This window comes from Rhinoderma darwinii, chromosome 9, assembly GCF_050947455.1.
Source record: "Rhinoderma darwinii isolate aRhiDar2 chromosome 9, aRhiDar2.hap1, whole genome shotgun sequence".
NCBI lineage: Eukaryota > Metazoa > Chordata > Amphibia > Anura > Rhinodermatidae > Rhinoderma > Rhinoderma darwinii.
The window spans coordinates 61,839,522-61,856,990 of record NC_134695.1 but is presented as its reverse complement, the minus strand read 5'-3'; the positions used below and the strand labels follow the sequence as shown (position 1 = coordinate 61,856,990).

At 40.5% G+C, this 17,469-nt stretch overlaps 1 protein-coding gene across 8 annotated transcripts in view; it reads right to left on the bottom strand.

Annotated features, from left to right (window-relative positions):
• PHF21A (PHD finger protein 21A) overlaps window positions 1–17,469 on the bottom strand; it is a 103,243-nt gene that overhangs the window by 67,573 nt on the left and 18,201 nt on the right. For 7 of the 8 annotated variants that reach the window (XM_075837935.1, XM_075837939.1, XM_075837932.1 and 4 more), the window contains exons 2-3: window positions 17,125–17,337; window positions 1,983–2,117 (exon numbers count right to left, since the gene is read on the bottom strand). In XM_075837935.1, coding sequence (XP_075694050.1) covers window positions 1,983–2,036 — 54 coding nt within the window. In that variant the 5' untranslated portion in view covers window positions 2,037–2,117; window positions 17,125–17,337. Of the gene's footprint in view, window positions 1–1,982; window positions 2,118–8,608; window positions 8,668–17,124; window positions 17,338–17,469 lie in introns of those variants that run through there. The other variant, XM_075837933.1, reaches the window with a different exon arrangement.

The following is a 17,469-nucleotide window of genomic DNA, read 5'->3' as shown; positions in this document are numbered from 1 at the left end:
ATTTCAGGGGCAATAAAAGTATTTAACAAAACAGACATGTCAGGAGAGATGACAGGTCCTCTTATAAATAAAGTTACATAACTGATGCTTTTCTTTGTGTCCATCTGCCATAATTATATAGGGATTTATGTATTTTAACGCGATTAGCGACAGGTTAAAAATGTCATTTTCCTGTCGGGGAGGCACAAGAATACCAAGACGTGCATCATATCTATACGTATTTCTTGGTAGGATAATGCCAGTTAATTTTAAAATACAAGTGTCTATTACCATCGAGAATTCAACAAGGGTGTCCATTATCTCCTGCAACCAAGGACATTCCCTGACATCAATAAGCACTTTCTTGTTACAGAAAGTTAATAGAGTAAAGTGCCTCACACACTGCCAATGTATCCCCAGATCTGAACATATTGGAAATTTATTTAATAAGGTGGAGTTCTTCATTTTAACCTGCAGATGTCACTGTTGCACACACAGTCAATAGAAGTTACTTGGCTGATGAAAGACCCAAGCAATGCATTCAAAAAGTCAGGATTATAACCAACAGTTGCTGCAAGCTACCGATGCCTCAACATCCCCAATTATTTTTTTCTTAATCTCCTGCAGAATATTCCTACCTAAATAGGAAACTAAACAGCTGCTCTCTCTACTTCTGTGGGGAAGTGTTTGATTAATAAGAATGTACAGCTCATGTAATCCAACTTTTTCATTTATGCATCAATGTAAAGAAGTACCAGTCACCTCTCCTGACATGTCTGTTTTAGTAAATACTTGTATTCCCCATAAAACAATTCTGGAGCACCTTTTCTTAGAATGCTATGTTGCGTCGTTCCTCCGTTATTCCTCCTAGACAACTAATAAAAATGACAAATGGGTGTTACCAGTTGGGGGTGTGTCCCTACACAGATTGACAAATGTCCAATCAGTGCTGACAGTGAGACTGTAGGGACACGCCCCTTTGACCAGGGGAATGGTCGCACCCAGTTGTTAATTTATTCATACATTTCTAGGAGGAATAATATAGGAACAGCATGACTCAAGGTTCTTAAAAAAAGATGCCCCACAATTGTTATTTCATGGGGAATACAAATATTTAATGAAACAGACACGTCAGGAGAGTTGACAGATCCTGTTTAAAGAGACTCTGTCACCACATTATAAGTGCCCTATCTCCTATATAAGGAGACCGGCGCTATAATGTGACAGTAATGCTTTTTATTTAGAAAAACGATTTTAAACCACTTTATGAGCGATTTTTAGCGTTATGCTAATGAGTTTCTTAATGCCCAAGTGGGCGCGTTTTACTTTAGACCAAGTGGGCGTTGTACTGCACTAGCGATAGTTATACTGATAATGAATATACATGACTACCAGCCTGGACGTGATGTTTATTCAGAATCATGACACGTCTGAATCTTTTCTGTGAGATTCCAGCAAGGTAAGCGTAATCTCGCGAGATTACGATGTAACCTGTCATTTCAAACTAGATTAAGTTTGCCTTGCTGTAAATCTCACAGAAAAGATTCAGAAGTGTCAGGATTCTGAATACACATCACGTCCTGGCTGGTAGTGATGTATATTCATTGTCAGGACACTACAGTAATGTTAGTGTTTGTGTATGAGGCTGCAGATAGCGATAACTATATCGCTAGTGCAGTGTAAATGAATGGAGAGAAGTGCATGACACTGATTGGTCACGGATTGGCCAAACAATGACCTCAGCGGTGCATGAACAGCAGCTCATCGCTGCCTGACAAGTCAACACAGACTGGCAAGGACCATTGGAGCGGCAGGAGATTGAACAAATAAGCATTTTTTTTGGTTCGCTTTAATTTTATCCACTTTCCTGGTTTTTTTAAAGCGCTGTTCACTTTAGCACTATGGCTTCTGTTCTTAAATAGGCCATGACGGATCCATTTTTAAACCGATCCCAGATAGACCTTACTGTATTTATAAAGACACAAATGCTGAAGAATCCTTACCTGGTGAACTTGAATTTCCACTTTTAGGGCCTCCTGTAGACTCTGAAGCTCCATTCTCCTTTCTCCAGTTTCCTCACCTGAATTCCCAAATCCAGCAGCTCTACACAGAGTAAAATCTTCTTTCAGCGTCTTCACCTACGGAAGAAAATAAAGATTATTAAGTAAACGGTATGAAGACAACCAGCTGGAAAAGTATGGATGTCTATAGTGGACAACTGTGTTTACATTAGGGTTAGTTACCAAGTTCTCCTTAAAATTCCGGCATGATGTGGCCCAAATGAAAAGAAGATCGGCACAGAATCCGAACCCTACAAGGGTCTGACAGCAGAAGCCTCACTGATTGTAGAGGTTGGTAAGATATCTCACGGTGTATGATCACCTTTAGAAAAATACTATGCACGTGTACCAGTACAATTTATAAAGACTTCTTCTATAATACACTGGACTTTAGTGGCGTGTAGGGCAGACCAGCGCTGGTCTAATGAAGGAGTCTTGTGGTTTGCAAATAACAGATACCTGGTCTATATGAGAAAATAAAAAATATTACAAATAAAAATCAACCTGGTCTTAAAAGTAATTGTGAGTGTGCGGTTTAATGTAGGAGTCAATATGGCATGGTGTGACGGTAATTGGTGCATTTACTGGTCACACTGAAGTGGATCTGAAAACTTCAACATTCAATTACCACGCCGGCATTATTAACATTGAAAAAGCCAGAAGCAACAGCACAGGGCTATATATTTCACTTTCAGTAGAATGCAAGACAAGATTGCTAAAAACACACTCTCACACTCTCACACTCTCACACTCTCACACTCTCACACTCTCACACTCTCACACTCTCACACTCTCACACTCTCACACTCTCACACTCTCACACTCTCACACTCATGGTGAGCAGAGATGTGAGCGTATCAAGAAAAGGAACACAGATAGGAAGCAAATTTAAAAAAAATTTACAGAACCAAATATTTGCTGACAATTCAGATTTGGCTCATACATTTGCATTAGATATTTGGAAACCATTTACTGAGAAGTTTTTCAAAGAGAAAAGATAAGTCATTTGCACTTTGCAGCAATTTTATCACACAGAAAAAAAGAAAGAGAACATTGTGTTATCAAAAAGGTAACTATGGCATTAGAGACTTCGGTGTAAAAAAAATAAATAAAAAAAAATATGACAGACGCAATCTTTCGTACAACGAGACGCTTTCGTCGAATCTGTTATTGTAAGACTATGGCATAAAAAGGGTTTAAAGAATAAAATTACAACTAATAATTCTGCTTTCATTCAAATTTTTTTTTAAATAGGTCCTCTGCATTGGACAATCTCTACTTGATAGAAGAGTCCCTTGACAAGTCCCCTGCTGGGATCCCCAGTGATCAGCTGTAACCCTTGGGGGAAACTCACGTAAGGCTTCGTTCTCATCTGCGCTAGGGCTCCGTTCAGACGTAGCTTTCCATTGGAACGGAGCCCTGACAGACACAAACGGAAACCGTAGGTTTACGTTTCCATCACCATTGATTTCAGTGGTGATGGATCCGGTGCCAATGGTTTCCGTTTGTCTCCGTTGTGCAAGGGTTCCGTCGTTTTGACGGAATCTATAGCGTACTGGACTGACGGAAATAGCATTACACAATGTCCATTCATATCAATGTGTTGTCTGTGTAATGCAGAACAGGACAGGTCCTCCAGAAAGAGACGCTCTTTGTAACCGTTCTCCACTCGTAAGGTATGCACACGCAGTGACCAAAAACGTCTGAAAATACGGAGCTGTTTTCAGGCGAACACAGCTCCTGATTTTAAGATGTTTTTGTAGCAACTCGCGTTTTTCGCGGCGTGTTTTACGGCCGTTATTGGAGCGGTTTTTCAATGGAGTCCAAAAACGGCCCCAGAAGTGACATGCACTCCTTTTTCACGGGCGTCTTTTTACGCGCCGTATTTTGAAAGTGATGCCTAAAATGACACCTCTTGGGAACAGAACACCGTAAAACCCATTGCAAGCAATGGGCAGATGTTTGTAGGCGTAATGGAGACGTTTTTTCAGGCGTAAAACGCCCGAATTACGTCTGAAAACACTGAGTGTGAACATACCCTTATTAAGAGATGAGAATCCTGAACAGAGCAAACTCCCCTCCTCTATGAATTCAGAATTCCCTAAAAAGATGTAGAAGAATAGGTTTTCAAAACTGGACTATCCCGCCTTTAAGTAATAAGCTTATAACAGAAGTAAACCTACAACTAGTAAAATACTGACATATTGAACTAAAAAGTTTTCAAAATTTTTGTACTTATCCGAGGGCAGGAATGTACTTTGTTGGAGAATAAGGTGTTACGGGGCTTTTACACTGGCCGATTATTGTGCAGACGAACGTTCATAGAACGCTCGTTGCCAGTAATTGCCTTGCGTAAACAGGGTAGCGATCAGCAGATGAACGAGCAAGCGCTCGATCATCTTCTGATCGTATAGTTTTAAAAAAACAGTAATATTATTGTTGTCGGCAGCGCATCTCCCTGTGTAAACATGAGACCCGCTGCCGACATGATAATAATGTATGCGGAGTAACGACCGCTCGTCCATATCCATAGCTCCGTGTGACAGGAGCAAACGAGCGCCGATCAACTATGTCTCGTTGATCGTCGTTCGCTGCACCGGCCGATTGTCAGCCGGTGTAAAAGGCCCTTTAGGGTATGTTCACAAGTAGCGAAAATGCTGCAGATTTTTCATCTGAATTTTCAGGCGGAAAATCTGCGGTGTATTACAGTAGCAGCAAAGTGGATGAATCCCATCCACACGCTGCTGAAATTTTCGATGTGGAAATTGACCTGCGGTGCAGATTTTAACATCCTTAGCATGTAAATTTCTGTTGCTGATTTTCAACAAAATCTAAATTCATAACATGCGGATTTGCCATGAAATTTGTAGAAGGATATGTATGAGTGTAGCCTTCGACCTTGGCTATGTAAACTGAGACCTTGGCTATGTAAACTGAGACCTTGGCTATGTTTAAACGTTTGGTACACAACCAAAAGATACAAAAGCAAAAATCGCATGCATTTTACCAAAAATTGCCGTGGTTTTGCTACGTGGTAAAGAGAAAAGGTTTCACCTGTAAAAACTGCCCGGCCAATTACCGCATAGCAAACCCACTGCTATTTTCATAGTGAAGCAAATATGGAGTCGTCGATACTCATGAGCGGTGGATAGCATAGCCCACTGCGAGCTACACTGCTTCCGTAACGGCCATTCACTTCTATGGAGTTTACGGAAACAGTGTAACCCAGCGAGCTATGCGGTTTTCTGATTACATGGTCTGAAATTATGAAGTGAAAGCGGGAAACGAGAAAGGTAGAACAGGGTTTAGGGGGCTTTGTAATAGAGATAGGTGGGACCCGCATCTGACATTTATGGCATATCCTGTGGATATGCTATAAATGTCCCTGATGGGCAAACTACTTTAAGCATTCTCACTAGTAGGGATTGTAGCTGGGCATCACAATTTTTTTTTATTAAACTGGGCAATTTTGGAGTCTTGACCACTATTCACACATGCATTAATAATTGACCAGTTTGGGTGCAAAATAATTCCTCACATAAATCAGATTTTCATGATTGCCTAGCTTGTGATTCCGAATAACAAGATTTATACACACACACATTATATATATATATATATATATATATATATATATATATATACACACACACACAATTCTAATAAATGTGAACATAAATAGCTCATACATTAGTTCAGTCTCCATTGGTAACTTCTGTAACAGACCTGAAAAGTGTTATATCACATACTTCGATTGTCCTTCCTTCCTATTGCTCATAGCGAGGTTTGCTTTTTCTCCAGACATCTCACAATAATCTCAAATCACTCCAAACAGCACAACTCTGTTCTCCAATAGTATTTCGTAGTTTGCCATCCATAATAAAAACAAAACATTTTGTTCTCAATGTATTCAGCAAAATTCAGATTTAAACTTACTCTGGTGCTGTGAAAACAAGGGGAATACTTCTCAATACTGCGGAGGAGGAGGAGGGTTTAGTGTATAAAACAGTAATGTTCAACCTGCGTCTCTGCAGCAAAACTACATCTTCCAGTAAGTCCTGACAGAAGTTTATGAAACCCTGCTGTACTTCTATACTCCTCAGATTTCATTGTATTGCTTGTAAGGGTGAATATCGCCGAATGATATCACAATACGAAAGCACCACACGGCAGATGACGGTGTATCTATGACTCTACAGTATGAAGCTCTTCTAGAAGTTTTTTTTCCCCTCCCATGACCATTTCCTCAACTGACAGCAGTGGCCAATACAAGAATGACTTCACATCAGTATATACTATACATTTCTGGGTCATCATGAGTGGAATACATAAAGAAAATAATTGGAATAAATGAACAAAATAAATATATACAACAAACAACTATATCCGAGGCCTGCAGAAACGTCTGAGAAAAAAAAAGTATATTTATAAATAAATTGTCAAAAAAAAAAAAAGAAGCACAAAGAAAATCAATCCATATATTATATGGAAAAACAAAAAGCCTCGATCATCTTCAGTCTGGCAGCGTTTAGGTCAGATGCCACCTGCCATGCTGCTTCAATGGTCTAGGGCAGGGATTTTCCCTCCTGTGACTGAATAAAAACAGCAGAGGTTTTGTTGACACCTCTTGAAAGCTGCTGGATTATTTATAAAAAGAAAAAAAAAAAAAACCTTCTGAGATGAAAATCACAGCGCTGGATCGTTTAAGGGAAACTCCAGTAAAAAATAAATAAATAAATTTCCCATTGATTCGGTAGAGCGGCCGATATACTGTTCCTACACTCCTAGAAGCAGGATTCCTGAATGATAATCGCGCACTGACAAACCGGACACGATGCTTCTGTGTTACTACTGCGCTGTATGAAGACTAATCACTGGAAGCCACATTTGTTCCTGCCGTAGATAATATAGAAAGTGAAGGTGCAGAGCAAATGTATGCTACTAATAAAGAAAATGTCACTCAATTTTATATGATTTCCTCTAAACAAAATGGCATGAAATGCACAACATCTCCATGGAAACAAGTCCTAGAAATCCCTCTAACATGGAAAGGACACGAGGGGAAATGGCTAATGCGTCCTCCACCTCAACACGTTACATGTGGAGTAATACAAACCCTTTCTTCTTACTTTCAAGAAACTTTGGATAGGAGATGGGATGAAAACTAAAAAGCAACCATTTAAAACAAATCTGTGTATACACCTTTAAAAAAATTACAAGTAGATATTTTTTTTAATTAAAAATTTACTTTTTTCTAAATACACAAGGGTCATACCAACCCAGCCCCCTCCCCTACTCACAGCAGTCCAGAAAGCATATGTGGGCCGCTATAGGGTCAGTTCCGTTTTTTAGTGCTGATTTTCACCTCCGACCTCCCATTAAAATCAATGAGGCGCAGAAAAAACCTGCGGCCCTCGTTTGGAGCGTTTGTTTTTTTTTGCCCACAGTTCTTGCATTAGGTACAACGGCTACGTGCAAAAAAAACAAAAAAAAAAACAAAAAAAACACAGCAAAAAGCATGGGAAAAAAAAAAAAAAAAAAGCTCCAAAACAACGCTGGCAATTCAAAATCTACCTAAAAAATCCTGAAGGAATTGATGTTTTTTTTCAGCTTGCAAAAAAACTAGGCCTAGAGGCCCCATTACACGTGCCAATGTTCGGACAAACGAGCGTTCATATGACTGCTCATTCTTGATCATTGCCCTGTGTAATCAGGGCAACGATCAGCTGATGAACGAGCAAACGCTCGTTCATCAGCTGATCTGCTCTTTTATACAGCGTTAAAAATCATCGTCGACAGCAAATCTCTGTGTAATCAGGGAGATGTGCTGCCGACATGATGAAAATGTATGGGGACGAGCGATCGGAGTAACGAGTGCTCATCCCTATACATAGCCAATCATTGTTCTGTGTGAAAGGAGCAAACAAGAACCGATCAACGAGCTGTCTCATTGATTGGCGCTCGTTTACACAGCCCACATCGGGCTGTGTAATAGTACCCTTACACATGAACCTAACAGTAAAGTCTAACTGCACTCCTGCAAACCACAGTATACCCCTGCATCACAATCACCAAGGTCAAAGAAACTCAGATATGAAGTCAAGTTGTTTAGCAGGGTGCTCGCCCTGGGGAGTCAATGGTTTTCTTTCCCTCAGCTCTGCAGGGTACAAAGGAAAATAAATACATACATTTTCGACTGAATCTAGAGGAGCTTCTGTTGTTACTGACCAACATCAACCCTTTTAATTATCCGTCTGTCAGGCAGGTTATAAAACAAAGTTAGGTATAGGTGCGATCTCTGGGACCGGGAACTCTGGTTGCTGAGAACAAAGGCCAAGAGAAATTGGTGAGCGTCCCAGATGTCAAACCGACACCTAACTTACTTTTTATAACCGGTCTGATGAATAAATAAGGGCTTGTCGTAGGACATCATTAAAGAAATTACCAGTGACCGCCTGTTCTACCAGTAGAAGAACCCCATTATATTCATGAGTCCAGGTAGCTGAAATACTGGGGATTTCTTTAAGGCCTCATGCACACAACTGCTATGCTATGGACCAATGTTGTACCTTCGTTCTCCTCCAATTGCACAGGTAAAGTTTTTGCTCACCGATTCATTTGCAGACTGAGGGGAAAAAAAACAAAAAAAAACAAACAAAATCATGTCGTTTTACGAAGCCATTCGCACCTACAATATGGTGCCGCTTCCTATAGGTACATAATGCAGATACAGAGGGAGTCTGCGAGCCGTCACACAGAGTTCATGCAGGAATCAAAACTTAGGTTTTGCTTAACAGTCACACCTGAATTTACAGTTTTTCATTAGAGCAGGGCTGGCCAAATAAAATTGCCGTTTTGCTGGTTAATCCCTTTCAAACATCACAATTATCATATAAAAGGCGCACAATAAACAAGAAAGCAGGATAACAAGTGATGAAAAGCTCGTTTTAGTGTCACGTCTGATGCAGTTGAGCATTCAAACCATAAACTTCAGATTACAATGGAGTAGCAGCCAACAGAAAATCTAACACAGCGAATCTCATTTTAGAAAATATCCATGCAGCAGCTTTCGGTGAATTTTTTTTTTCAGATGTCAGAGGCGGAACCGCGGCAAGAAAGGACATGCCGCTTTTTTTTCCCGTCGCGAGCAGTTTAAAGCCGCCTGTGGAAAGAAAACGTCTCCACCTCCTATTCAAATCAATGATAGCCATTTTTTGGCGTTTCCGCATCACAATTAGAGCCAAAAACAAAAAAATCCTCAGTGTGAACAAAGCCTTAGGATTTAACCATATTAAAAAAACAAACAAAAAAAAACTTGAATGGGAGGCAGTTTGTGGCGGGCCTTAGGCTACATGTACATATTGCTCAATTTGGTGCAGAAAATCTGCATCAAAGTCGCAGCTAAACGCAGGTAATTCAACAGGTAAAATCTGCACTCAATGGTACTTTTTTTTATACGTTTTTACATTTTGATGCAGAAATAGGTGCGGATTTATGCTGCAGATTTTGGAGCGTTTTTTTTTCTTAAACTTGATACAATTCTGGGGAGAAAACGCAACATAAATTGACGTGTTGTGGATTCTAAAATATGAAGAGAAATTACTTAAAACCTCGTTTACTTTGCTGGTACTGTATTACGCTGCAGATTTGCTGCATGAATATATAAAATATGCTCTGCAAAACCCCACATAATACGCATCGTGTGCATTTGGCCCCAAAGTCTCCATACCCTTCTCAGAATATATGAGAAAAACCTGTAGTCTCCAACCTCTGGCTCTCCAAAAATATAAACTTCCATGCCGGAGGTTGACGGCATGCTGGGAATTGTAGTTTGGCAACAACTAGAGAGCCACATATTGCAGACCGCTGATCGATACGATTTGACTTTACGTAGCTCCATCCCCTTCAGTGATAAAACGAATAGGAATCCGTTACCTTCAAATATTTATACAAGGATGCTAGCCGAGGACATCATATAAATCCAACAAGATAATTGTTAAAACACACAAGACGAGAATGTAAAAGCGTGCCGCTATTAGAAGTATCATTTTAATGTATAATTACAGTTTGCTAAGCAAAAGCAATAATTAACTTTGCCATCACTGCCCCTACAAAAGAAAAGAAAAAAAAATGAAAAAACAAATATTTTTCTGTTTGCATAAATGAGTCACTGTAAATGCCAAATGGTTACTTAGCGTTGATTCTATGAAGGTTTTTCGCACTACAACTCGTGGACTGAGTGCTTAATAACTAATAATGTCACAGGCCGCTACTTTAATGAATTCTGGAATAGTTACTACACCGATTCAGGCCTTGGAAAAGAAGAGGTAAGAGTTAATGTCAGAATTGGATCACTATTTCTTTTGGGAAAGACATTCATTCTGGATTCCCCAGGTCACAGGAAGAATTATTATACTAAAAGTACCCATGGGTGAGAGTCATTATCATTCTGAAGCTTCGAAAGGGCAGTCAGCAATAAAATGCTGAAAAGTAAACAAAATACTTAGTAAGTTTTTTATTTCGATTGTCAGATAGGGGGCCCTCTGAAACAGCCATCATGAAGACACCTAATAGAAATTCGTTCATTCAGGCCCTATTCAGGCGAGCGTTTCCGTATTGCGTCCGCAAAAAAAGGACCGTATTTAACGCATTTCAGTTCCGTGTGGCAACAGTTTTTTATGTCAGCGTTGGTGTACATTCTTTTTATTTATTTTTTCTCAACATATCTTTAGCACTTGTTGCCAGAATACGGACAGCACACGGATGTTGTCCGTGTACAGTCCGTAATTTTCACACACCCGTAGACTTCGATGGGCAACGTGGTCCGCAAAAATGGACCAGAATAGGACATGCAGCGAGTTTCATGCAATGGAAACATGCTGCGTGAAAAATCATGGACGTCTGAATAGTCCCATTGAATTGCAGAGGTCCGTGTGCTGCCCGGATTTTTAACGGACGGACGGATACAACGTTCGTCTGAATAAGGCCTCAGGATGAGAGATCTCTGTGTAGAAAATCTCCTGAGGTCATCATTGGGGATTCCAACATAAGAGAACCACTGGGCCCGATAAAATCTAGGGGTCCCTCATACAGCGTAAGTATATATACCCAACTAAGGATCTGTTCACATACGTGTTGTGGCTTTCGCAAAAAGGAGAAACCACGGCGGTGTACCAAACCCATCGTGCAACAGATATTATTGACTTTCAATATGTTCCCTTGTGGTTTCCAGCATTTTGATGACGAACCAATTCTGCATGCAGCTCTATTTTTTTTTTCCTGTCAAACTGGACGCAATTGCCGACGGAGCCCCAATGCATATGTGAACAGAGTCTTAGGCTATGTTCACACGGGGTCTTTTGCCGAGTTTTTTGACGCGGAAACCGCGTCGCAAAACTCGGCAGAAACGACCCGAGAACGCCTCCCATTGATTTCAATGGGAGGCGTCGGCGTCTTTTTCCCGCGAGCAGTAAAACTGCCTCGCGGGAAAAAGAAGCGACATGCCCTATCTTCGGGCGCTTCCGCCTCCGACCTCCCATTGACTTCAATGGGAGGCAGGAGAAAGCGTGTTTTCTGCCCGCGGCGCTCAATGGCCGCGGGCGAAAAACGGCGCGATCATTGCTATTCACACGGAGTATTTTGGGGGAGGAATATCTGCCTCAAAATTCCGTTTGGAGCTTTGAGGCAGATATTCCTCCCCCAAAATACTCCGTGTGAACATAGCCTAAGGCTGGGTTCACACAAGAGTTTTTTGCAGGAGGAAAATCTGCCTCAAAATCCCTTTTGGAATTTTGAGGCCGATTTTCCTCTGCCTGCACGCCGATTTTCGCAGCGTTTTTTCATCCACGGCCATTGAGCGCCATGAGCATAAAACACAGCGAAATACGCTTTCTCTGCCTCCCATTGATGTCAATGGGAGGTCAGAGGCATAAACGCACGAAGATAGGGCATGTCCCTTCTTTTTCCCACGAGTCGGTTTTTCCGCTCGCAGGAAAAAACACCGCCTCCGCCTCCCATTGAAATCAATGGGAGGAATTTTCGGCGCGTTTTCTGACTCGGTTTCCGAGTGAAAAAACTCTATGTGAACTCCTCCTAACACTTACGGATGTCTCGGACATCAACTAAATGTTTTACAACATGTAAAACAACCTACAATATCAAAATGTAAAACAAAAAACGTCTCACGTCGACAGAAGAGAAAAACAAACAAGTTAAAATTTAAAACACAAACTATGATCAATTAACATACCGTACTTCATTATTCTTGCTTTAGGCTACATGAAAGTTGCGTAATTTGGCACAGAAAAACCGCAGGCAATAATAGTGCGGCTTTTTTTATGCACTTTTAACATTTTCATGTGGAAATCGGTGCGGTTCTGTGCTGCGGATTTTGGTGCGTTTTTTATTATATAAGATAGGCAGATGCAATTCGCAGGCAGAAACGCAAGATAAACTGACATGCTGCGAATTTCAGGATACGTACCGCAGATCAATTTACGTGCAGAAAAAAAAAAATCTGTAACGCGTAGATGAGATTACATGAAATCTCATTTACTTTGCTCGAACTGTATTACGCTGCGGATTTGCCAGCAGGAAAATCCGCACGTAATACGCATTGTGTGCATTTGGCCTTCTAGAAATAATTGTAACTAATAATTGTAAAATAATAATTGAACACCACATTACTAGAACAGACAATACTGCCTCCTTAATAGACTTAATATGCCCTCCGATCTAATGCATTTATTGCCATTATATGCATATAAGTTCATTGATACATTGTGTGGCTAGGAGACTTCAGGGGGAAAAAAAAAACAACGTTTAAAAAATAGAACATACTATATACTGAACAATCCCACAGATTTCTATTGGGGGCAAACTTGTACCAAAAGAGTGTCTGTCATACATTTGAAAGATTTAGGCTTTGTTTCACATTACGTTTGTGATGTCCGTTTAGCCTGAACGCGAGGAGAGCTCCTGATGTGCCTGCTAGACGCGTCCCTAGGGCTCCATTAGCCCGAGAAAGGCAAAAGAGTGTCCTTCTGGCCTCCACCGGGCTGGTATACGTCAGTGTACAATACTTTTTTTTTTTTGTTTTAAGAATGGAATAGTAAACACTTTTCCATCACAGTGGTGAAAAAAAAACCAGCGTATACCGCGTGTTATACATTGTTTAACATGGGAGCCGATCGGTGACGTATGCCACGGATACATTATGGCCTTTTTAATAGCCCTTCATGACGTATCTGTTAAACGGAAGACATTATAGTCTACGGGTGACAGGTCTGTTAAACGGATGCCTAATAAAAGGCACCTGTCACCCATAAACTAGAATGGTATCCTTTTAACGGACACGTCATGAACTCTCATACGCCAGTTCACGACCCATCCATTTAACGGATACCATAAAAAAAAAGTATACGGTGACAGATGCTACTGTTACGCATACGTCACAGCCTATATTTAACATATATGTTGGGAACTTTTTCCTGACCTATTCGTTAAACGTAGGCAAAAAAAAACAAAAACTATGTGTATAGGGACTTACTTCTGACAGGGGCCGAGCTGCAGTACCACACGTAGCCACAAAGACCTATGAGAAAGATGGCGATGAGCAGCCAATCAAAGGGTATCCAAGACAATTCCAATAATATTGCCTCATTTACTGATTCATAGCCTTATAAATATAACACATTTCTGGGCTTAAATAATACACCTTTTGGGCACGTCACTTGCCTCTTCATTCTGCCAATCACACATTGTTGAGACTTCAACTAAGAATGCAAAATGAACCCCCAGAGAAACTCTAAAATAAAAGGTAATTCCAATTCAAACTGAGCAAAAATGAACGGCCCGAAACTACTGTCTGCTCAGAGCAGGTGCCATAAAATGAGCAAATGAGAGATGCTAAAAAATTTTTGTTCTGCGCATCAAATTAATGTGACATCTGTTCAGAGTTGTCTCAACATGATATTTTTGTACTTTTTATTTCTATATTTTTTACCTACATTTATAAAAAGGTTATTGAGAGAAAGGCTATATGCATGGGATTATAGATTATGCAGTAACGGTTCCTCATAGGTCCCAAGTGATCAAATTGTCATTCTAAAAAGAAAGAAACCTCAAGGGTCAATGCACACGATGCGTATTACTTGCGGTTTTGCCGCACGTATTAGCGTGCGGCAAAACCAAAGCGTAATACAGTACCAGCATAGCGGTGCGTATTTTTGAAACCGTGGCAGGTCAATTTATCCCGCGACTCCACTTGCGAATTCTATCCCTGTAGTTCTACAGAAATACGCAGCAAAACCTGCAGCGTGAAAACGCTGCGACCTTCAGGTGCATTTTTTTCTGTGAATTCTTTGCAGTTTCCTGCAGTTTTGCTGCGTATTTTCCGCAGCAAAATACGCAACATGTGCATGTAGCCTGCAAGGGTATTCCCACCACGGACATTTATAGCATATACAGATACGCCACAAAAGGTACATATGATAGGTGGGAATTCACCTTTGGGACCCCCACCCCCACCAATTACAAGGAGAATGGCTTCGCCATGTGAAGCAGCAGACGCATCCAGGCAGATTAAGTTGAGCTCACATGTAGCATAAATACCGCAAATTTACGCGACGGATTTCAATTCGGGAAATCCGCAGCATAATTCAGTAGCAGCAGAGTGGATCAGATTTGAAGAAACGCTGCGTAAATGCAGACCGGAAAAAAAACGCTCAAATTGACCTGCGGTGCTTTTTTTTTATTCCGCAGCATGCCGAATGTATCAGCGTAATCGCTGCTTATTTGTTGCGGGTTTTCCCCATTGAATTCGATGGGAAGGTAAAACCTGCAACAAATAGCAGATGTTATGTTCTTTTGCGGCAAAAAAGCAACGCAACGCAGAAATAAATTTTATATATATATATATATATATAAATAAAGCAGAACTCCGCAGATATAAGTGAAAAATTAGGAGTACTTTATTACTCTAGTGCGACATATCAGCCCCGTCCACTGGGGCTTTTCTCAATATATACAGTGGATATAAAAAGTCTACACACCCCTTTAAAATGTCAGGTTTTAGTCATGTCAAAAATTCAGTCCAAGATTAATCATTTCAGAACTTTTGAGACCTTTAATATCACCTACAATCTGTACAATTCCATTGTAGACCTTCTTGCATTGCACTGGATTATGGAAATTGCTCCCGATTAGTAAGTTTGTTTATATTCCCCACAATACAGGTCCTAAAGTTACAAAGAATTTTTCTACTAAGCCATTATTCAAATGACCGGGTGTCAAATCGGCCTATTTTCAACCGGGCAGGACCAGTTTTCATGGATCCCTCAGACTTGAGTCTATTGAGGGATCAGGGACAACGGGCAAAAATAGGACATGTCCTATTTTTTTCCCGGGCCGTTCACGCGGTCAGTTATAAAACTGGCCGTGTGAATAGACCCATAGACTTGCACGGATTTCAATGCAGCCGTGAGACGGACGTTAAAAAAAAATGCCCGTCACATGGTCGAGTTTCCCGGTCGTTTGAATGGGGCCTTATAGCCAACGATACATCTCTTTTTTTTAATTTAGCATTAGAATTACAGCCAACAGCAGAGAACATAACATCGGAAGAGGCTGTGCCACCTGCTGCATGAGGCTTCGAGAGAATATGACTAGCACCACAGAGAGCAGCTTACCAGACCAAGTACAACTCTATCTTACAGATATCCCACTAAGAGAAGTTTTCCCCCATAAATACATCAGATGTTTTCTGTTGTATCAACAGAAATTATTTAGAATGAACAAAAAAAAAATATTGCATGGATCATGTCCCTATCGTGAACAAGCAACATCGTTCGTTCGTTCGTTCGCTCAATATTAAAAGAATGGGACAACCGATGACAGCTTTTCTCATCCGTTTTTGAACTGTACTCAGCACAGACCTTTGGGGGACCCGATAACTGACATTATGGGGGGAGATGGTGGACACGCTATATGCTGTAGTACTAATAAGGGTTCATTCACATGTCAGAGCTGTACGGCCTGACTCGTCCGTGGGTTGCCATATGGTAACTTTGTGCGGCGCCAAATATGAGAGTACCTTTTTAAGGTCAAATACACACAATGCATATTATGTGCGAATTAGCCATGCAGATTTTCCTGCGGCAAATCCGAAGAGTAATGCAGTACCCGCAAAGTAAATAAGATTTCCAGTAATCTCATGTACATATTGCGGAAGATTTTTGCGCGTAAACTGACCTGCGGTGCGTAAAAAAAACCTGCGGCATTGATACAGATTTTCTGCACCAAATTACGCAACAAGCTCAATATGGCATCTGATAATGGAACATGCCCCAATTTTTTTGTCTATATACATCTGACAGAAAATACCTAATATGCCTCTGTAAAAAGTTAGAGCCCTACAGAGATACAGTATGGCCACAGCCTTCTACTGGTGCCTTATTATGGCTCCGTACATAACTGTAATATGGCCTTGTGCATGAGGCCTAACTCTAAAAGCAAACAAATTTTATATATATATTATATATATATATATATATAAACACACATACATACATACACACACACACACACACACCACACACACAAAGCCCTACCTAAACTGAAACATAGGAGTTTGAAAAGTGATCGCCATTCGACCTGTTAAACGCAAAAATACCTTTGAAGTTAAGGGGTTAAGCAAATAAAACCAGTTGAAGACACTGCAATTACTCAGACTAGTACGGCAGCAGTGGAATGTACAGTATATGAGTCAAGGCCTAAAAGTGACAAAAAAAACAACTCATATGAGCCAAAATAATGCAACGTGTAGTTTCGTCCAACTCTGTTGTAACTACTAATCCCAACGTCCCAAGCAGCCATCTGTTGACAGGGAATGCTGAAAGTAATTAAACATCTGCAAGTGTCAAAATTTAGGTACAAAAAAGCCACAATATACAACACAAAGCCATGCTTTTCTGAGAGGCCGCAATTTAAAGTACATTTATTGTAGTTCCAAATGCAAAAACAAAATTTAAAACAGCGCCGCAATGATTCCCGCACGCTTTGTAGAGAACAAAATCAAATGACATACCTTTGTTCCTGAGAGTTATACTGACAAGACTCTGTTCCATTAGCTGCTAGAAACACAGCACCTTTAGCATTATCTGTGTGTTTCAGTGATGTTCCTGCAGGCCACAGCCTGAGTCCCAAGAAAAGAATATTCTATAGCAGCACATGATATCAGGCCCATCTTTTCTTTCATTTCCTTTTCAAGACAGTGCTAATTTAAGATCTCAGACACATCCTACAGGAGCAGACAAGCACTTAACAGTCAGAATGAGAACCCTACCAACATATAACATACATCAGAAGAACCTAATTTCCATCAGTAAACCCTGGGAGAACAGAATGTTTACACAGGCAGAAAACTCCTGAC